This window comes from Rattus norvegicus, chromosome 3, assembly GCF_021556685.1.
Source record: "Rattus norvegicus strain SHRSP/BbbUtx chromosome 3, alternate assembly SHRSP_T2T, whole genome shotgun sequence".
Lineage (NCBI taxonomy): Eukaryota > Metazoa > Chordata > Mammalia > Rodentia > Muridae > Rattus > Rattus norvegicus.
The window spans coordinates 127453610-127476286 of NC_141536.1; the positions used below are offsets into that span (position 1 = coordinate 127453610).

The 22677-nt window shown below is 38.7% G+C and overlaps 1 protein-coding gene and 1 non-coding gene across 15 annotated transcripts in view; one reads left to right on the top strand and one right to left on the bottom strand.

Annotated features, from left to right (window-relative positions):
• Macrod2 (mono-ADP ribosylhydrolase 2) overlaps positions 1-22677 on the top strand; it is a 2026216-nt gene that overhangs the window by 46076 nt on the left and 1957463 nt on the right. For 12 of the 14 annotated variants that reach the window (NM_001428715.1, NM_001428716.1, NM_001428717.1 and 9 more), the window contains 1 exon segment: positions 13191-13298. In NM_001428715.1, coding sequence (NP_001415644.1) covers positions 13191-13298 — 108 coding nt within the window. 14 annotated transcript variants of the gene reach the window in all.
• On the bottom strand, positions 2988-3094 carry LOC120101941 (U6 spliceosomal RNA). The gene has a single exon (XR_015685197.1). It is a non-coding gene; the product is annotated as a U6 spliceosomal RNA (small nuclear RNA).

Consider the following 22677-nt stretch of genomic DNA (forward strand, 5'->3'; position numbering starts at 1 on the left):
TTACCATGTGCCAGGAATTGTGCTACATATCTCAGAAAGTCAGTTATATGAGAAGTCAAGAATTTAGTCTGGAAGTTCTCCTTTGCAAGGTTGAGAATCATTTTTCAAACAAGAATAGTCTGTATAACACATGGAGTGGAGAATTCACAAATGCTCCATATTCCTAAAGGACACATAGGAGGTTGTAATATGATGAGAATATTTACAAAGAAGTGGTTTAGAGACTTGGAGGGCAGGGCCATGAGCCAATCATAAAAATAGATCAACAAGACAGGTGAAGGCCTGAGGATGGTATGTTTTGATTTTATTGGTTTCCATGTGACAATTGAAGAAGAGAGGATGGATTTGAGGTAATTTAAAGTAGAACAGGTAGGATTTGGATACTCAGCTTGATATGAGTTAGGAGAATTTAAATTGTTCAAAATTGTAGGAATCAGGGGATGACTAATTGGAAGAATTGAGGAAGATACAGAATCTAATAAGCTATGACTTCTAAAAATCAGGCATATTCAGATAAACAAGGGACTTCTAATCTGTCTACAGGCCTTATCCTTTCTATAGTCTTCTCAGCAAATGATCACTTCCTCACCGCTTACTGTTTTAAGCCAAGTTTCTATATTTCCCCCTTTTCTATTTAAATAAAGCAGTATGGTTTTGTAGTCTGCATTACTTCTAATGTATGTAGGTGGCATGTGACTCAAAAATTCTACATTAGTTGAAACTAAAGAAACAGTGATGCATTCAAGGTTTTATGTGGGAAAGCATTTATATATTATTTTATGATAAAATTGGAAATGATTGAGTTCCTCTCAAAAACAGGAATTTAGTTGACAAATTAGGGTATCTCTTTGCTGGATGGGTAGGTTAGGGAGGTGCTGTCCTGTTGGAATAAAGGGTGATCCCATGTTTTCAGCAAAAGTGTACTTTATTGTTTATTTTACAAGAGAGGAGTTGAGGGAAAACACTGGAAATTTCACTTCCTGTGGTACTTTAGGGACACAGATTCTTTACATCTTATTTGTGTGTCATGTTGTAGGGCATCTAGGGGAAACTGGAGACATGTCTATATTTTGGCTTTATTGAAACCCTTGGTGTTTGCCATGATGGTTCTACCCAGAAGGACATTTCTTGTTTTTTGACTGTAATGTGTGAAGCTATTGACACCCTTTCCTTTTTTCTAAGTTACATTTTCTTTTCTAGTCATTGTGTCTTTTTCTCATATTTTCCATTTGTCTTATGTGTAGAAGTCAGTGTTCTTCAGTGTTCTGGCTTTGGTTCATTTTCGTTTCATTTCTACCCTTAATGGTCTCACTCAGGACCACTACCATTTGCCACTTCCTAAACCCAACTCTCCAGCCTGAACTTCTTTCTTTTGAGCAAACAATTCATATTTATGAACGTTCTATAGGAAACTTAAGAGCTAACATAGTCAAGACTGACACAATTATATTCCTTCCCAAATAACTTCTCCCACCTCCCTGCCTAGCTTCTCAGCAGTAACCTAGATCAGAAGCCAGCAAACCCAACCCAGCCATTTTCTTCCATCTCTCTCCCGGGACCCTGATTCTCGGTAGATGTGCTCGCGGGTGGTCATTGTTTCTGTCCTTCTTCTTTCCTCTTTTCATCGCCACAGGCTTAATTCAACCAAGGTTATTTTGAGAACTTCCTTACGCATATGTTCGTATTCCAGCTCCTTTCCAATCCTAGTTAATAATTAAATAAGCCATTGACTTTTCTTCTCCTGGCATTTTGTGAACACTGGTTGTATGTTTGAAGTTGTATAACTTCCAACTGCAATTCAGTTAATAAATTATACTACTACTAATAAATGAGCATTTGTGAATAAAGAGAAGCCAAGAATGATAATTGTACTGTTTAAGTAATTATCACCATAATATTTAAGGAAATTTGAAAGAAAATTAAGCACTACTTTCACACAAGTAGGAGCAGTGCACTGGAGAGAAAAGAAATAGGTTTAATGTTTAACTTAGCACACAGAGAACTGAGTCTAAGGAAAGAAATTAATGGTATTTGTTGCATATATTAGTGCTATACAAAGAAAGCAAGAACAAAAAGTCTCTGAACAGTTGATTGATCTGTTTAGCCTCTGCTACTTGAATGTAGTTGGACTCCTTGGACCCTGCCATGGCTACACATAGCAGAAGGCCTTGGACACTGTCCCTTTTCTGACAAACTAGCCAAGTTTGGGTATCTGGCTCACCTGTTTAATTCTCTTCCTGCTGGTATTGGCTCTTCTGATAGCTATCCCTCATATTTTCCACATATCAACCTGATACTTACTCACCTACCTCCACGCCCTGTCTATCTTCTGAGCACACGTCATAACTCTTTTGTCGTTGGCATCACCTCTGGGTTAGCTGGTAAGGAGAGATGCTTGAGTATAGCACAGTTTGCAAAATATTAACTCGATGACGTAGATGATGATACAGAGAAGGAATTCTGTTCAAGATTTCATAGTAGTAATAATCACTCCTCACAGGTTTTGTTGATAATGACTTAATTTCTGCTAATTTCTTATACTGTTGAGCCCAAGTGATCAGCCGTAGGTCTCCTTTGTCTTGCATATACTCCTCCCTCCTGTGTTAGAGTCCAGGACTCGGGAGGTGCCAGACCCACCTCACATGATGGTACAGCCCAATGAGCTTCAGAGGGAGGGTGATAAGAAACACGATACATCTTTCTGTTCTCTTAAAATTACCTAGTTACCCCTCGCACCTTAGAGTGCTCACTCTCCTCACATGCTCACTCTCCTCATTGCTGAGGTTTGCTCTAGGTGTAACTTTCTTACCTACTTTTTACTAAAGGTCTTAACTGGCAGATTGAAAATTTCTGAAGTTAAATAATGATAAAGAGGATAAACTTTGGAGGAATACTGTTACTTTTCTGATACTTATAGTTATATAATTGAAAAAAAGAGCCACTATTGGTTTTTTGTTGTTTTTAATAATCATTTTATTCATTTACATAAAAATACGGAATGCTTCATGAATTTGCGTGCCATCCTTGTGCAGGGGCCATGCTAGTCTTCTCTGTATTGCTCCAACTTTAGTATATGTGCTGCCGAAGTGAGCACAGTTTCTCTGTTTTTGTAGGCTGGAATTTTTAGACATTTTACTAAAAGAGCAAAAATTATATTTTCCTTTCCTTTGAAGTATAACCTTATGACTTTAACTGATTTTTAAAGTGGAAAATTACTTGAATTAGTTACCAGTATTACATGTAAACTTTAAACTAAAAGAAAAGTCAAACTATGTAGTTATGTTCTAATTAAAAGTATTTTTAGCAGATTGTAGCAATATGATAAAATATACATTTTAATGCCTAAGTTGTCATCTCAAGTTAACACATGTTAATTAAATTTAAAAATGCGTCATGCATAAAACTTTCCTTCGTAGGTGTGTGTGTGTGTGTGTGTGTGTGTGTGTGTGTATGCAGAAGCACATGTGTCATAGGCTATAGGAGGTGAGAAGACAACCTTGTTTGAGACAAGGTCTCTTGTTTACTACTGTGTATACCAGGCAAGCTAGCAATTCGTCTGTCTTTTGTTCCCACCCTCCTAGGGCATTCTGGGATTATGGATGCTTATACTACTGTGTCTGGCCTTTATGTGGTCTCTGGGGATCTGAACTCAGGTTATCATACTTGGATGGCCAGTGTTTTACCCACTGAGCCATTCTGTAGCTGTTCCTTGTACATGTATAATGTCATGGAAGGGGTCTCTTCTGGTCATGTCTATTTCATATTCTATTTCTAAATTCCTGTTATTTTTGGTTGTCTGTATCTCTAGGTTTAGGAAAATTTCAGATGTAACTTTGAATAGATGCTCTATGCTTTTAGTAAAGTCTTCTTGAATTCTTTAGATTCTTATTTTGTGTTGCCTCTATGATACCCAGGATTTATTGAACATTGTGATGTTGATTTTCTCTTCTATTTTCTTTTGAATTCACTATTCATTGACCTTGTTCCCTTGTCCTTCATCCTTTGTAATCTTCCTTACTTGTTTGTTTTTAATACTCAAAAGACCTGAAGATGAAGACACCAGTTGATGTGACTCCCTCAGTTTAGTTTACTTTTAAAATCACACTTTGCTGAACTTCTCTTCTATGTTGCTGACCTTTTTATTTATATTCATGATTTCATCATCTATTTTGCTAGCGTTTCTTGTCTTTTCTAACTCCTTTTGAGTCCCAAATGGAATTCATATGTTAGTTTATCCTCTTTGAAGTCATACATCATTTCTACCAGGAGATTTTTGATTTCTTCCTCTGGTGATTTATCTCATTCAGATCTTTTGAGTTAGTACTTGAGGAATAACAATATTTTGGAGTAGTCATGTTGCCTTATATTTTTCATGTTTCTGTGTTGTTTTGCAGTATGTTGATTAAGATATTAATAGCTATTCTGGCTTTATTCAGAATGCTATTTAAAAATTAATTAATTAAAAAATTAATTAATTCAGTTGTTTATATTCCAAAGGCTGCTTCCCCTCCCTGTCCTTCCATCATGGAGTTTCTCTTTCCTACTTCCTCCTCTTCTCCTCTGAGAGGGCAGAGCCCCCTGGGTCTATCCTCCTCCCTGGCACATCAAGTCTCTGCCAGATTAGGCACATCCTCTCCCACTGAGGCCAGACAGGGCAGTCATGAAGATTGAGCTTCCTGTCAGTTACATATGTGCCATGGGGCCTTATTCTAGCTTGTGTGTATGTTCTTTGGTTAGTGGCTCAGACTCTGAGAGTTCCCAGAGGTCCAGGTTTACTGACTCAGTTAGTCTTCCTGTGGGGTTCCCATCTACTTCTGTGCCTTCAGTCCTTCCCCCAACTTCTTCATAAGTGTCATTGACCTCTGTCTAATGTTTGACTGTGGGTACCTGCTTCTGTTTCAGTCAGATGCTGGATAGAGCCTCTCAGACGACAGTTAGGCTGGGCTCCTGTCTGCAAGCATTACGGAGTATCCCATTAGTAATATTCTGGATTGGTTCATGCCTATGGGATGATCAGGTTATTGGTTGGCCTTTCCTTTGGTCTCTGCTCCATCCCCACATTTCTTTTAGACAGGACAAATTTTGGGTTGAAAGTTTTTAGTGGCTGGGTTGTCTCTATCCTTCCACTGAGGGTCCTGCCTGTCTATAGGAGTATGCCTCTTTAGGTTCCATGTCCCTACTGTTAGATATCTTGGCTAAGGTCCCCATGTTGCCTCCTGGGACCTTATCCCAGACCTCTGGGACTTCCTAGAGATCCCACTCATTCCAGGCAGTTGCAGATTTCCATTCATTTTCCTTGCTCACTGGGCCTCTCCCCTTTCTCTCCTTGCACCTGACCCTACTTCCCCATTACCCTTCCTTTACCCTCTCCATAGTTCCTTCCCTCCCTCTGCCTCCTATGATTATTTTGTTTCCCCTTCTAAGTGTGATTCAATCATACTTGCTTGGACCTTTCTTCTTGTTTTAACTGTTTTCGGGTCTGTGGGATGTATCATGGGCATTCTGTACTTTATAGCTAATATCCATTATCAGTGAGTGCATACTATGCCTACATTTTGGATTTGGGTTACCTCACTCAGGATGATATTTTTTAGTTCCATCCATTTGCCTGCAAAATTCATGTCTTTGTTTTTAATAGATGTATTAGCTATTATGCATAGCAGTAATGTATAGTATTGCATAGTGTTAATTGAACCACATTTTCTGCATCCATTCTTTGATTGAGGGACATTTGGATTGTTTCCAGTTTCTGGCTATTATGAATAAGGCTGCTATGAACATAGTGGAGCATGTGTGCTTGGGGTATGGTGGAATATCATTTGGGTATATACCCAGGAGTGGTATAGGTGGGTCTTCAGGTAGAACTATTTTCAGTTTTCTGAGAAAAACTGCCAGATTGATTTCCGGAGTGGTTTTACAAGTTTGCACTCCCACCAGCAACGGAGGAGTGCTCTCTCTTCTGTACATCTCTGCCAGATTGTGCTATAACCTGCATTTTTGATCTTAGCCATTCTGGCTGCTGTGAGGTGGAGTCTCATTTCCTTGATAACTAAGGATGTTGAGCATTTCTTTAAGAGCTTCTTAGCCATTTGAGTTTCCTCTGTTGAGAATAGTTCTATGCCTCACTTTTTAATTGGGCTATTATTTGGTTTTTGGAGCTTAACTTCTTGAGTTCTTTATATATTTTGGATATTAGCCCTCTGTCAAATGTAGGGTTATTGAAGATTGTTGAGCAGTTTAATCATGGAGGTTCAGTCCATACTACTGTTATTAGTAGACAATCTGTTGTAATAAAGCAACATTATTCAAAATAGAGTTTAGAAATACTCTTAAAATTAAATGGAAAAACTACTGAAAATGTACTAGAAAGCTAAAAATTCCTTGGGGTAAAGAGGGATTAATTGGCTAGGATAAAGAAAGGAGACTGGAAATGGGAAATAGAGGAGCAAGATTAAATGATAGATGAGTGAAGAAGATTGTTATCAAGGGGAAGTGAGAAGAGAAAGATGAAAAGACTTTTAAGAGGTAAAGGTACAAAAAGAAAGGAAGAAAAAGAAAGAACGAAGGAAAGAAAGAAAGAAAGGAAGGAAGGGAGAGAAAGAAAGAAATTTCTGTGGCTACAGAGACCCCAGAGATTGAGGACACTTGCTGTTTTTCACAGAGGACCAGAGTTCAGTTCTCAGCACTTACTTTAGGTGACTTTGTAACCATGTGTAACTCCATTTCCAGAAAACCAGAGACTCTTTTCTAGCATCTGAGGGTACTCATGAACACATGCCATGAACGCAGACATATACACATGAACATGAATTAAATATTTACCAAAAAAGGGTTGTCTGATAATGAAAAAGTTCAAAAACAAATTCAGCCTATAGAATGGACTAGGAATATAGTCTTGTACCTGGACACCAATCTAACAGATCAAAACATTAGGACTGGTGTACTGTAACACAATATCTTCTGAACACTGCAGATGATCTCATCAGAAGTAAGAGAGGCAACCTGAAATGGAGAGAAAAAAAACTACAGTACTTTACCAACAGTTTAACTCAGATGGCAGAAAAACACAAGTAACTGGAAAAATCAGGACAACATATTTCCTTTAGAAATGACCATTATCACAATAATAGTCCCTGATGAAAACAACTTAGGTAAAATTCTTGATTCAGGATTAAATGAAACCGAATGATTAGAAACATGTTCAAGTAACTCAAAGGAAATACAACTACAATCTAAGAGAATACAAACAACTGATGAAATTAGAAAGTCAATTGAAGGTATGAAAATAAAATTCTATAAAAAAAGAAGTAAGAAAAATCAAGCTGATCCCACCCACATTCCCCAACACACACAGACACACACACACACACACACACACACACACACACACAGACAGACAGACACACACACACACAAGAAAAGAAAAAAAAAGAAAAAAATCAAGCTGAAAAACTGAAGTGATGATGAAAATGGAGAGAAAGCACCATAGGTCAAATAAAAAGATGGCAGAAAGCTTTACCAGTAGGATCATATGACAGATAGAATTACAGGGCTTGAAGACAAACTAAAAGAACTGGATCTTTCAGTCTAGACCAGTGATAAATAAAAAAAAGGTATGTATGAAACATTAAAGAACCCTGGGGACATCATAAAAAATCAAAGCTTATGAATTGTGGGCATACAGAAGAAGAATTTCATACCAAAGGCAATAAAATATTTTTAATTAAATCATAGATAATAAGTCCAAAATCTAGGTAAAGTGAACCCCATCCAAAACTAAGGTACAAAGAAGGCCATAGAGAAGTGTACAGAAAAGGAAGTAGTCACTATGTTATAACATCATTAAAGCATTGAGTATACAGAACAAAAATGCCTACTGAAAGTGCAAGAGAGAAAGGCCAAGGAGCATTATAAATGCAGGCCTAAGAATCACTTCTTACTTTCCATTCAAAACCTTAGAACCAAGAAGAACTTGGAAAGACTTCAAAGTCTGAAAGACGGTAACTACCAACCCAGTTTAACACGGCCAGCACATTGATCTATCCTGACTAAGGGATGAAGAAAAACTTTCCACGATAAGAGCAGGCTAAAGGAGTTTACAGTCACAAAGGCAACCTTACAAACCTTGTTGGAGCATTAGATCAGCCAGACTGCCCCCAACAAATGAAAACATTGGAATTAAATGCCATCACAGATCAAATGGACCTTATAGGTATCTACAGAAGAGTCTACCCAAACACTAAAGAATACGTATTCTCAGAAACTTATGGAATTTTCTCTAGAATTTATCACAAAATAGGACACAAATAAAATTTCAACAAATATAGAAGAATTGGAATAATGTCTAGTATTTTATCAGACCACAGTTTAACAGGGATAGAAATTAACAGCAAGAGAAACTATACAAATCTACAGACTCCTGGGGATTAAATGACACCTTGTTAAATGAAAGAAACATTGAAGAAATAAAGAAAAGATTTTAAAATCCCAAGAATTAAATACAAATGAAAACACAATATACAAAAACTTAAAATGAAGCAACCCTAAGAGGGAAGTTTGTAGTTTTAAGTACAACCAAGTACCTGCAGAGACTGCTTCATGTTTAGAATTCTTGTTTCCTTGAAGAGGAATAAGAAAATCAAGAACATCAAGAACTTTGGGTTTCAGCAGGTTCCAACCAACCACTTGCAACTCCAGATCCAGGAGATCTGGTGCCCTCTTCTGGTCTCTATTGGCACTCCTCATACACACAATGAAATTAGTAAAATGAATCCTTAAGAAACATTGAAGAGTTCTCAAACAGTCTGATGATGTAAATCAGGACATTGGAAAAGCAACTTAGTAAACTAATCCCCCAAAAGAGAAGACACAAATTAATAACCTTAGAAAAAGAAAGGGCACCATATGTCAAGAAATTCAGACAGGAATTCAATATTTATGTTTCAAAAAGAGGACATGTCTTGAGGGAGGGACTTTTTGAGGCAAGTACCAGGAGGAGGGACAGCAAAGTGAACAAATTAAAAAAAAAAGACCTTCCATTAAACTGGAAAAATCAGAAAGAAATGGGTGTTTTTGTAGAGTCATATGGCATACTACAATAAAACCAAGATGAAGAAAATAATACAAACAGATCTGTAACAAGCAATTCTATTGATGCAGCAATTACAGATCTCCCAACTTAAAGCTGTTCAGGACCAAAAGTATCTGCACAGAATTCTACCAGATCTTTAAAGCAATACCGATATCAGTACTTAGTAAATTATTCCATAGAAAAGTAAAGAACATTTCAACTTTTAAGAAACTAACACTATCCTTACATTTAAACACAACAACAACAAAATTATCAGCTGATGAACATACATGCAATTTAATATAATATTTGCCAGCTAAGTGGAAGAACACACCAAAACATGTTGATCAAGTTGGTTTCATTCTAGAGATATGATCATGGTTCAACATATGGACATTAATAAATATGATTTGTTACATAAGTGAACTCAAAGAAGAAATCACTTGGCCATTTCTATAGATGCAGAAAAAGCTAATGTTCCTTCATAATAATAGACCCAGAGAGAAATGGGAGTCTCACTCAACTTAGTAAATCTATAAATGACAGACTGATGGCAGTCATCATGCAGAATGGAGAAAAACTCAAAACAGTCCCCTAACATCAGTAAGAAGATGCCCATTCCCTCCATCCTTACTCAGCATGGTGCTGGAGGTCTTACCTAGAGCACCAGGAAGGAAATAAACGAGATACAAATAAGCAAGACAGAAGTCAACGAATTCCTATTGACAGAAGCTGCTATCCTATCCATGAGACTCTCTCCCAGAGAGTCCAGTAGAAAGATTTCCAGAGCTTTCAAACATTTTCAGCATAGTGTTAGGTAACAAATTAAAATGTAAAAACCAGAGCTTTCCAGGATACCAAAGACAATTATAATGACAGGAAAAAAATCAAGGAAGCAATCCAATTTGTAACAGCCTAAAACAAAACCAAATAAAACCAACAACCAATCAAAACAAGCATACAAACAAACCTAACCAATGATGTGAAAGACCTATACAATGAAAACCTTAAAACACCCTAAGTAAATTGAAAAAAGGTACTATTAGATAGAATGGTCTCCCGTGCTCATCGACTAGTTGTGAAGGACAAGGTAGATTACTCAGAAGTTGGTCCACTCACTGATCTCAGGCTCAGAACTGTCAAACACCAGTCTTCTCAGTGGGTAAGATGTCTGGGCCACTGAGGTTGGGGCTTGGCCATGTATTTATCTGCCTTGGCTTAACCTCCTTCCCTCTTGTACCTTTCAATCATTGTTGTCTGTCCCCCTGTCTTCCCAGCTATCCCTCTGTGGTAGGATAAATTGAGGCTCCCACACCGTGCTTGTTCCTTGATCTCATGATCCTGGGTTATTTCAGTATTTAAAAATAGATTCTCTCTCAAAATGGTATCCAGCTAGTGCTCTCTGATTCATTTTGACTGACAAACATGGTTTTCTCTCTCCGCCATTCATCTTCTCTTTGATTGTCTTGCCAAAATCCAAATCAGGTTAGAGGGTTTTAAGGGTTGTGGGCTCATTCTGGGTGTAGCTATCTCTGACCTGGCTTACCTTTTGATGGCGTCCCTTACCAGACAGCTGTGGGCTGTAACTTGTTTTGATTTTCTTTACCCTGGATTTTTATGCACTCTTCAGGTATACTTTTACTTCCATTGTAGATATTTGAAACTCTCCCTCTTTCTCTATTGGAAGTGAGTCTGTGTTTTCTTGTTTTACCCCTCTCCTTCACTGGCTAAAACAGGAAAACTCTAGCCTCTATCTTATCTGGAAGTGTTATACATGTTTAAAAATCATTGCTATGGTGTCTTTGTTCCATTCTCAGCTTCCTGGTCCTTGAAATCTCTATTTAAATAGTTTAGAAGAAACACTGTAGGGGAGAAGGTGGCACAACTCAAGGAGTGAGGTTGGATAGTGTCTAAAGGGCCACTGAAAAGTAGTGCATCTTCTCAGGGCATGAGAGTGGACAGTTGTCAAAGACAGCATTGTTGAGCAGTCTATATTCTAAGTGGCAAACATGACGATCTCTAAAGGGTTTATTGTGCCTGTGTTTTATTTTAGGCAGATTTAATACAGTTATTTTTTTTTAATTTCAAGTATATAGCTTTTAAAGTATCTAGGACAGACAACTTTTACCTGAGGGACATTTTCGTATCCAGGAGGGGTTCAGCCTCAGTGTCCTGAATCCTGCAATATTTAGCAACTTAACAGTATCACTGCAAATGCAGTAGTGCGTGTAAAACACTCCATGAGAAACAGGGGTTTAACTTTACAGACCTATTCTGACAAGGAGAGAATAGGTTATGCCTATTGTGTCACCTCCCCAAACAAATACAGTTTGTATTCTTTGTGAGGTCCTTGTTCATTTAATACCTTCTGACACCTCACCTCAGCAAGGAGCCTTTTGTAATTTATAGATTTTCATTGATCCTGGTGCTTAAGAATTGTCTGCAGAAGCCATAAAATATTTATTGTAGTCTAGTAAACTTTAACTGAGAATCAAGATTTAAAATTTTTGAAAGTCCTAAGAGCAGTGACTTATAGGATGTGGAGCTCACAGCTTTGCTGTGTTAGGAATCTCAACTGAATTGACATCTTTGGGGCCATTTTCTTGATTGATGATTCATGTGGGAGGGCCCAGACCATTTTGAGTTGTACCACTCCAAGGCAGGGAGCCTAGGCTGTTTAAGAAAAGCACCTAAGGAAGCCAGAGAAAGCAACATGGGGGACCATGGTCTCTGCTTCAGTTTCTACCCCAACCCACATTCCTGCTTTGAGTTCCTGTTCTGACCTCTCCTGATGGTAGACTGTAAATGTAAGAGGAAATAAAACCCTTTCTCCTCGAGCCAAGAGAGAAACCAAACAGGAAAGCCCCCAAATACAATTTAGGTAATTTAGGTACTTCAAAATCTATCCCTTTTTATCTCCCAAATATTTTAATTGTCTGCTCATCTGAGAGAGTGTTTCAGTGAGTGGATAGAATTATAGTTCTCCCTAAATGATGTTCATATTTCATAAGTACTTAGAGTTTATAAATGTTTTTAAAATATGATAACATTCTTTATATATATAATCTGTGTATTTTAAGACATCCATTTATATTTCTTTGTTAAGTGGGTTGACTCTGTCTTAAACATGAATGACAATTCAAATTAGTATTTTTCTCAGTTGTGTGTCAGGTTTTAGAACAGCTTGCTGGCTCTGTGTTCTGGATGGAGATAGTTCTCTTGCATAGTAACATTGTATGTTAAATGTAAAGTTGTATTGTATGTCATAGTAAAGTGAAAGGGTAAATGCAATGAGGTAAGCGAAGACCACTTCCACAGATCTAGATCTTCTAAGGATGGCACATCCTTTTAGACACAGCAGAGTTGAAACTAAATGGTCAAGTAAATACATTTGAAAGATTCCTTTAAATAAGTCGAAAAAATAGAAGTGATCCCCTTCACTGGGCAATGTGTTTTCTCTCTGTAGCTGCACATCTCTTTTCTTTATGAATATAATAGAACACAATTTCATCTTCATGTGATATTATCATAATAAAATTGATAAGTGTTAGTTTTTAATGGCCAAGGATATTGGCCAAAGTTACTCAAAACACCTAACTGATCACTGATATAGACAGTGCGTTTATATTGAAAATAGGATATAATAGCGACTAAACCACACCCCTGGTACTTACATATATTTGAGATTTTTCTTTGTAACCCAGTGACTCATATTGATTGGCTCTTATAGTTGTCCTGATTAGAAAACGGTTAGTACTGGGAGAAATGTCTCAGTGAGTAAACACTCTTGCTTTTCCAACATGATGACCTGATTTGAATATCCAGAGTCCACATAATCAGATGTGTCTGAGAGCCTGTAAGCTCCTAGGGGAATGTGGAAGCAGAGACACGAGGATATGCAGAAGCTGTGGTCCACTTGGCTTGGCACATGCAGTGGCAGGGGACCCTGGTTTAAAAGGTTGAAGATGAGGACAGATTTCTGAGGTGGTCCTGTGACCTCCACACTTGCACCATGGCACACTGATGCACCTCCTGATATGAGCACACAAATGCAAATACGCAGGAAGTCATTGATTACATTAGGAATATTTTTATTAACAAATATCTCTTTTTATTATAGAAGAAAATGCTCAGGAAGCACCACAGGTGAAGAAAAGCTTGAGTGAAAAGGTTTCTCTCTACAGAGGTGACATCACCCTGCTAGAGGTGGATGCAATCGTCAATGCGGGTGAGTGGTTCACTTTGCTGGATTTTCTTTGCTGTGCCTTTACAATTTTAAAATATTTTCTACACTGTATTGGTAGAGAAGTATCTAAATATTTTTCTTTGTGATTAAAGATATTAAGGATTTATTTTATGTATCCAATTAAGAGCACCGGACTACAGGAGAAGTAACAATATGCTGTAAAAAGTTCTTCAGAACGAATTTTAGTAGCTAAATGATTACTGGTTTCATGCCTGTGTAGTGAGAAGTTGTAGTTTAGCAAGGTTTGCTTTCCCTTTGTATAAGTTCTAAAGATACAGTTAAATTATATCAGTCAAAAGGGAAATGGGGAGAAATTATTTCTCTGATTTCAAAACCTCACTTGTTTGTTTTTTTTTTCTAAAATGCTATTTCACTGGCGTATTTTAATGTTTAATTTTCTTCTCTGAATATCGAAGGAGATATGGCAGCATGCTATTTACATTGCCCTTGTCTCCTATTTATTTCCTTGTGTAGCTATATATGAAAAGGCTGTAGCAGTTGTGATTCTGTAAAGATAAATATTAATACAAGGAAATTATGATTTATGTTTTAGAAAGGTAACCTTTGTAGGTTGAAAGTGTCAAAGAAAAGTAGGTGTAGACTTAAGTAAGCACAGTTTTAATTTCAGGTTCCTTAAGCTAAGGGGAGAGGATGGTGAACCTGGAGAGCTGAAGAGAATTTCCTTAGTATCCAAAAGGTCACGAAGAGAAGGGCTTTTCTTTTACTGGAAGATGTGAACACATACAGAAAGCAGTGGCTGTGGGGAACTGAATGCTGGCATTAGACAGACAGGTGGTTGCTTGGAGGAGCCATTAGAAAGTTGTGTTTTTCATCCATCATGGTGACTCAAAATGCAGATGTTTAGAACCAGGAGAGAAGATACACTTAAGTTTGGAGGAGTCTAGTACCCAGCCTTAGCCAACCAGAAGGAGGACGGAAAGTTCAGGTGTGAGACAACAGAATGAGAATTTAGACTGCCCGTGTCTGGACTCAGCAAAAGCTGCGAGATGATCACTTGTGAGTTTTCTGTGAGCCAAGTAGGAGAGTGCTGGTTTATCTGTCTCTCAGAACATGAAAGAATGGGCGGGACACCCTGACTGCCATGGTTTTCCAAGAGTGCAGGGTTCAGATAAGTCTAGTGCTGTCTCAGTTGATGAGTAAATTCAGAGTATAGTAGGAAAATGTCTTGGAGGGGACCAGAGTAAGGACTGGAAGAAACTTATTCCACTCATGGGAGAGTTCTTGGGGTCTAATAAAAAGGCTGGAAGTCTACTGATCTTCTTCCTCGTGAATCGGGTGTCAGTTGTTCTGTAAAGTGCCAGCTCTGCCGTAATCGGTTTTCTTTTTCTTCTAATGGTGCTTTGCTTCCTGTCTCCTGGGATGCTTCTGTCACCCTTTTGAAATGTCATTTCCTATCAAAAAGGAGTGTGGATTTTTATTTCTACCCAATCTGGCTGCCTTCTTTTGGTTTGATTTTTGTCCTTCTTCTGTCACCTTAAAGGCTCAGATCTTCCTTCTATATAGGCTCCTTGTTGGTTTGTTTTTTGGTGGCTCTCAGTTTCGAGTTGTTTTCCTCTCGTCTGTGAGGCTTATGAAGAAGTCAGGGCCTTAGAAAGTATCTCATGAACACTCTGGTATAAAGTTTTAGTTAGATATCCCTGTGGTTAGCAAGTGATCAACGATTTATTATGTTGGAATTTTTACAAATGTAAGAACTTTAATTCTAAAATATTTAAGATTTAAGAGTTTATTTATATATTTATTTTATTAATTAAAGGATTTAAAGTTTTAATAAAAGTACTATCAACATTCTAAATATGCTTTTGAAATTTTTGACTGATGATTCTGGTTGATGCTTTTTCTTCTTGTTAACATAACATTGAATTTCTCTTGTTTACTTAATAGTGATAATGACTTTTCTTCGGTTCTGTTAACTATGTACTTTTGTTCTTTCCCACAAAGCACATAATGGTACCCTTTTTATTTATTGTTTCACCACCCAAAACAATGGCTTGACTTTTGTGCTTATAAGGAATATTCAAACTGTATATGTGTTAAATTGACTTTATGCAATTGAATTTGTCATACATGTAATAGCATATTCTGTACTGAGGACTTGATAAAGTGAAGTGGTTTGACTCTAGTTTTAAAAATCATTTGTTCAATAAATCAATAAAATATTTATTGGGTAATTTTTTGACATAAAATATAGACTTCTTAATCAGAAAACACATGCTTAACTCACTATTTTTTCTTATTCATTTTATCTTGCCTTTCCCTGTATATGTAGGTTTCTTATAGAGGTTGCATAGTGTACATGATTATGATGAATTAATCTGTAGATAAGAATCAACTTTGTCCCCTTCTAGCTCCCGGCTGCGATGATTGTAATTTGGCTGTGTTCGCAAGGGCTGGCTCATCAGGTAGCTCCTGGGTGGATGGGAAGGAAATACCAAATATACAGGTAACAGCTCTATTTACAGCTCTCTGCTGTGCAGCGTGTTGGCCTGGTATGAATAGAGAGGCACAGCTGTTAGCTTTCTGGTATACAAGGAAACATGACAGAACACTACAGAGCCATTTCTAGGGAGAGGCAGTGCTTCCAGTCAAGGGGGCAGAGCTACCCTGCCATCACTTTCTGGTAGACTGCCAACATTCTTTCATGACCACATTAGTATATTGAAACAACTGATCTGTATAGTTCTGAAAGGAAGGATTCAATATTTTAAACTTCTGAAATTAGTATTTGCTGAAATTCCTTAAACTTGTTTAAATGTTACCTGAGACAAGCTCTTTTTTATTCTTCTTTCTAGGAAGTTGACATGTGACTAAGCATCTGATTAGTTGGCAAGGAACTAGAGGCTGAGCCAACTAGAGCTTGTTTAGAGCCAGGCAGACACCAGGTCCAGTTCTCAGGACTGCCTTATTTTTAAATACTAGTTTGAAGTAATTATAGTAAACTTAAGGAAAAGAAAGAAATCAGAGTTCTGTGTAACCTTTCCCAAGCTTCCAGAACTGGGGGTATCACGTAATCTATACAATAATGTGTGACCTGGAAATTGATATTTATAGTCTTAGCGGTATTCATGGAAATGTCTTTGGCATCACAAAAAAGGAGTCTGTCTTTCAATTGAACTTTGTGTGGACAAGGCAAACTTTACTCTTGGTCGAGAGGGTGTCGCTGGAAAAGCAAACATACTGAGACAGGAAGTGCACTTGGGTTTTATTCTAAGGAAGGTGGTGACTGTGTCTTTACCCCCATGGAGACTGACTTCACAATTTATTCACTTGGCTAGTCTGAAAAGGATTGATGCACTGGAAATGAAGACAAAAGGGGAAAAGGTCCATGCTTCAAGGAGAACAGGGTCACTATTTCAGGCCATCAAATTCCCACAATAGAGCAGAAGACCTTCATTCACCCAAATTTTTACTGGGTAAGGAGGGTTAAAACATTTCCATGAAACTCTTTCTTAATTGGGCATTTTATTTATTTACATTTCAAATGTTATTCCCTTTCCTAGTTTCCCCTGTGGAAACCTTCTATCCCATCTCCCCTGTCCCTGCTTCTATGAGTGTGCCCCCCCCAACTCCTTCCTGCTTCCCCACCCTGGCATTCCCCTACACTGGGGCATTGACAAAGGTCATCTTCTGCTACATAAGCAGCTAGAGCCATGGGTCCCTCCATGTGTACTCTTTGGTTGGTGGTTTAGTCCCTGGGAGCTCTGGGGGGCCTGGTTGGTTGATATTATTGTTCTTCCTATGGGGTTGGAAACCCATTCAGCTCCTTTAGTCCTTTCTCTAATTCCTCCATTGGGGTCCCCCCTGCTCAGTCAAACGGTTGGCTGGGAGCATCTGCCTCTGTATTTGTCAGGCTATTGCAGAGCCTCTCAGAAGACTATATCAGGCTCCCATCAGCATGCACTTCTTGGCATCCACAATAGAATCTGAGTTTGGTGTCTGTGTATGGGATGGATTCCCCAGATGGGGCAGTCTCTGGATGGCCTTTCCTTTGGTCTCTGCTGTTTCCTTTAGACAGGAGCCATTTTGGGTTAGAAATTTGGAGATGAGTGGGTGGTCTCATCCCCCGACCAAGGGCCTTGCCTAACCTCTGGATATGGTCTCTACAGGTTCTCCCTCCCCTTTGTTGGGCATTTCAGCTAATCACATCCCTGATGGGATCCTGGGAGCCTCTTGCTTTCCTGGCATCTGGGACTTGCTGGTGGCTACTACCAATTCCCCAGCCCCCATTGCTACACACCTCTGTTCAAATTCCTGACCCTCTGTATATCATCCCCCATATCTGATCCTTGTATTCTTTGTATGTAATATTGTTGGTCACTTCATTTTTGAATATTAATTTTCTTTTTACTGCACTGGCATGTATATGACCGCTTCTATGAGCTCACATCCATGGCCTTCATGTCTTACCCAGAGTACCTCAATAGTGTCCTGAGGACTTTGTTGGAAACCTCACTTGATTTCCATCCGTAGATAAACCGATTATTTTCATGTTGCTTCTCTGTTTAGCCCGCCACCTTTAGTATCTTCTTACAGCTCATAAGGTTACTGGTGCATATCTCACGGTTTCAGATGTATCTTGCTTCAGATATCCTTCCCAAAGATCTGTAATTCATTCTCTCTCTCTTTTTTCTTCCTCCTCCTCTCCCTTTCTTCCTCCTCCCCTCACTTCTTTATCTAGTTATGTATAAGCAAAACCATGCTTATCATTAAGGCCTGGGCAAATACAAATACAAGAGAAAACCAATGTTAATTTTTTCTGTGGACTTTGTAAATTTTACATATTGTCTTTTGGACTGAAAGTGGGGTAGTGTCTTCTACACGTAGAGGTGGGCTAGATACAGTAGAGAAGATAGGCTTGGATCTAAACAGAAGTGATTCTCTGTATGCAAAGCATGTAGAAAGTCCTGTTGTTGGAAATGCAAAGAAAGTATGTAAAGTAAAACTGTATTTTTAGTTTTGTTTCATTCCTGTGACAAATAAATTGAAAATTTGAGGTAGAAAATAAAGTTTTAGAATCCATAACGATGTTATTTTGCTTTTAAAAACACTCTTCAGGGCTGGAGAGATGGCTCAGTGGTTAAGAGCACTGACTGCTCTTCCAGAGGTCCTGAGTTCAATCCCCAGCAACCACATGGTGGCTCACAACCATCTGTAATGGGATCTGATGTCCTCTTCTGCTGTGCCTGAAGACAGGGACAGTGTACTCACACACATAAAATAAATAAATCTTAGAAACCCACTGTTCATACAGTGTGGACACAGTTATTTGTGCCTCGCCTCCTTTCAGTCGTGAGATGGAGGACAGATTTGGTCTCCTGTTTTAGCATAGTTTTCTGAGTTGTGTTTGGAGAGGGCTGGAGATGTATCCATAGATCTTCAGCCTCCTGCCTTTTTTCTATCATATTATTTAAAACAAAATTTTGCCCTGGGAGATGAGTACCTTTGCCAGATTTCTAAGGAGTTTACTAAAAGAAGATTATATTTTCATGATCATTTCCTTCTCTAAAATATGCTTCTGGTAAATTCCTGGTGGTTCCAATTGCTTCCTTATTTCCTCACCATGCTGCCTTCTTTCTGTCAGGCTTTAGCCTTCATGCAGATCCAGCTCAATTTCCCCTTGATCTTCCAAATTTCCGTACACAAATTGTCAGCACCCAGGAGTGTTGACTGTAACCTCGGGGTACAGCAAGCAAACCCATCATCTTAATGTAGTATCACATAGGATGATCTGTGTATACCGACTAGATTCAAGTATAATCTTATGCTAAGCCTATTGACGAAGTAAACAGTTTTGTTGTTGGCTGGATCTTGGGAGGGAATATAGACATATAATTTCTGGTTCAGTGTTAGGTCACTAGAGACAATTCTACTGGCTCCTCAGACTCAGAAAATTATTCTACATGAGATATAATTTTAAACTTATTTGCAGATTGCTGGCTATGTAATAAAAACAGGACAGTGCTCCAACCATAAATGGGATGGCTGTAGCCAAGGATTAATGTTCGCTAGTATAATAATATTTAAAAGGAAAGGTCAGGTAGGTTGATTTGTTTACTTTTCAATTGTTCTTGCCTCTACTCCAACTTCTAAGGAGTGGTGCATTTACCTGAAGTTGATCATAGACTCTTGGACTCAGATCAGTCATGATTTTCTGTATGCTTTTTTGACTTGCTGGCTTTGGAAGCTTTGGAAAACTATTGAATAATTCTTAACATCTATTTGTTTTTATTAGTTAAAAATGGGCATACTATAAGTCCTGCCTCACAGAGCTATTGTGAAAAAAGAAAGACAATGAAAATTGAGAAATAGACTGCTTCCTACATTACTTATTACATAAAGCCACAGACAGAGAAATGGTAGCAGATTATACAGCTTAGCTCGAAGTCAAAAAGCTGACTTATGTTCTAGATCTTTTAAAATCAGATAGGTAAATGTATATTCAACTAAAATTATATATTCTGTGTCCCATAGTTTTAGGTATTACTGTTTTACTTGAGTTATTTCCAAGAGATGCCATTAAATTCTGAAACTCTGCAATAAGAACTGTGGCTGTTTTAAATTTTATTCTATATGCATGTCCAATATGTGCAGCACATGTGTGCCTGGTATCAGAGAAGGCCAGGAAAGGGGCTTGGATCCACTAAAACTAAGGGCGTTGGTTATAAGCCACGGTGTGGCTGCTGGGAATCGAACCTGTGCCCTCTGCAAGAAGAAAAAAAGTGTTAACTGCCAGGCTCTGGGATGTGTTAAACCATCTTTTCATTCTTCTTACTTACATCACAACATGGTTCTTATCTGGACATAGTGCTTCCTTGTTTTTATAGTCTTCATTGATTTTCTCTTAAGAAACTCGTGGAATCTTAATAAATGTTAAATAGTTTAAAGATGATTTTGAGGAGAAAATAATTGCTACAGACTAGGTGGCTGCTAAGAAATTTCCCTCTTGAGTTTTATTCTGTTTCTAACCATCACTATCTCTACTTTTGAGAGAGTATCTCTTGGAGTTAAATAGTACACAATCTTTGTATTGGTCATGCTTTCTAGAGGAACTAAATAAATACAATATATTGAAAGGAGGAATTGTTAGGTTGGCTGACACAGTATGATCTGAGTGGTTCAGAAGTAGCTGGCTAGGCACTGATGAGTCCAATAATTTGAGAGCTGCCCAGCCCAATCTGAGGCTGAGTCTCAGTAGTCAGGCTGAGTCTAGCGTTGAGGGCCTGGGGATTCCTGGAGAGCCCTGGTCCTCATTGGAAGACTGAAGAACCTGTGCATACTTGCCAAAGGTCATCCACTGTGGAAACTTCCCTTTACCATTATCCTTCAGGGTTATCCGAGATAAGGATTGTGATGCTGCAACTGTCTCCTTTTGGATGGTGTCTGCATAGCCTGCAGAACCATCTGTAAGCTGTGCCTGGGTCTTCTCTGACTTAGTTGTCTGATCACAGACCACATTCACAAAGTCACATATGCATGCTTTGGGACAAAAGAAGTAGTAGCAGGAGTAGGAATTCTATGCAATTGGGTAACTTCCTCATATAACTTACTTGTGCCCTCAGAACCTGCACTTGTCTGAGCATATGTGTCTCTTCATTTAATACCAGCTTGCTAATCTTCACATGTAGCTTCCTGACTTGTTGGATCCAATAATACCCAGCTTATAATGGGAAGCTCAGCCGGCATGTTAACTTGACAGTTCATCATCAGGCACTCAGTTTTCATTTCAACCCAATCACAGGTTAAGAGCTGTCTCTCAACTGGAAGAAGTTTTCTTTAGATAATGGTAGGGCCTTGGTTTAAACTCCCTAGGGCCTCCACTGTGATTCAGCTATGGAGGCCTGTAACATCTCCAAACAGCACTCTTGTCTGCCACTTCTACAACAGATAGGTTTGGGAGACTGGATCACAGGGCCCAAGTGGCCGAGTAGACTGCATAGGAGCTTGGATCAGCTGAGAGCTATTTCCTGTTCTGGGCCTCTCTCAAAGCTGGCATGTTTCCAAGTCATTTGTAATTAAGCCAGTGAAGAATACACTGCTTCTAGAATCCTATAACTCACTGCACATTGTGCTTCTTTCTTAGTAGGAAAGACCAGGTACAGCCACTTAGTATTTCACCTTGTATGAATTATCTCAACATGCTTGACACCACTGGACTCCCAGAAATGTCACTGATGTAGAAGGCTGTTGAATTCTTGGTTCTTTCCCATCTTCTGATATGCAAATGCTTTACCAATAAGCTCATAGTGGTTGCTACTTTCTGCTTATTTGCTCCAGTCAGTGAGTAATGTTATTAATATAATGGACTGGCATCAAGCTTTGTGGAAGAAAGGAGTGGTCAGGATTCCCGTGAACCAAGAATTGACACAGGGCTGCAGATTTACTATAGGTTTGAGGCAGAGCCATAGAGATGTACTCCTGCCCTTGACGGCTGAAGCAATATGCCTGCTGGTTCTGATGGAAAGGTATAAAGAGAAAAGCATTTGTGAAATCAATAGCTGCATACTGGGTTCCAGGAGCCATGTCAGTCTGCTCAATAGGAGACCATATCTGGTATAGCAGCAGCAATCGGAATTGCTGCTTGATTAAAATTTTGAACTCTGTCCTAGGCTTGTTTTCTGCACAGGCCTAATAGCAGAATTATGGGGTATGTGGTAGGAGCAACCGCTATGCACCTCTCAGGTCCTTCAGGGCACTCGTTTCTGTTTCCTTCCAGGGAAGTGAGGCTGGTTTGAGTTTGCTATCTTCTCTCATGGAGGCGGCTCCAGCGATTTCCATTTGTTCTCTCCAACCATAGTAGTTCTCATTCCACAGAAGAGGGAGCCAGTGTGGAGGGTCTGCCAATTCTTCAGTGTAACTGTCCGAATTGTACATTCTGCGACCTGCTCTCACTTTCTCTCAAGGAGCTCTCTGTCTGCAAACTGGCTCAAGTCTGCCAATGGAGGGCTGTGGTTCTATTATGATTCCAGGTAGCTTTTCATTTGTTCAGGAATTGTGTATAACAGGGCTCTCACTTGTAGCAATTTTAAGAAAATTCAAGTAGGGAAAGCAAAAGTAGATTTTTATTGAGTTTTACAGAAGCTGATACTAGCCTAGGTGAATGGCCAAGATAGCCAGTGCACCATTTGATGCAAATCGGTTTTTTAAATACATTCCAAATCACATTTCCCTGCCCCTTTATTCCTCATTGCCTCTCAATGCTGTCTTAATTCCCACTTTACTTCCAGAAGGCTGTACTGTTACCTTTGGGACACAAGGGAGGATTTTATCTATAGATCTTGTTGGTACTAGTAGTAACCAATTTGGAGATAGTGTCAGGGGTGTTGGTGAGACTGGAATTCTT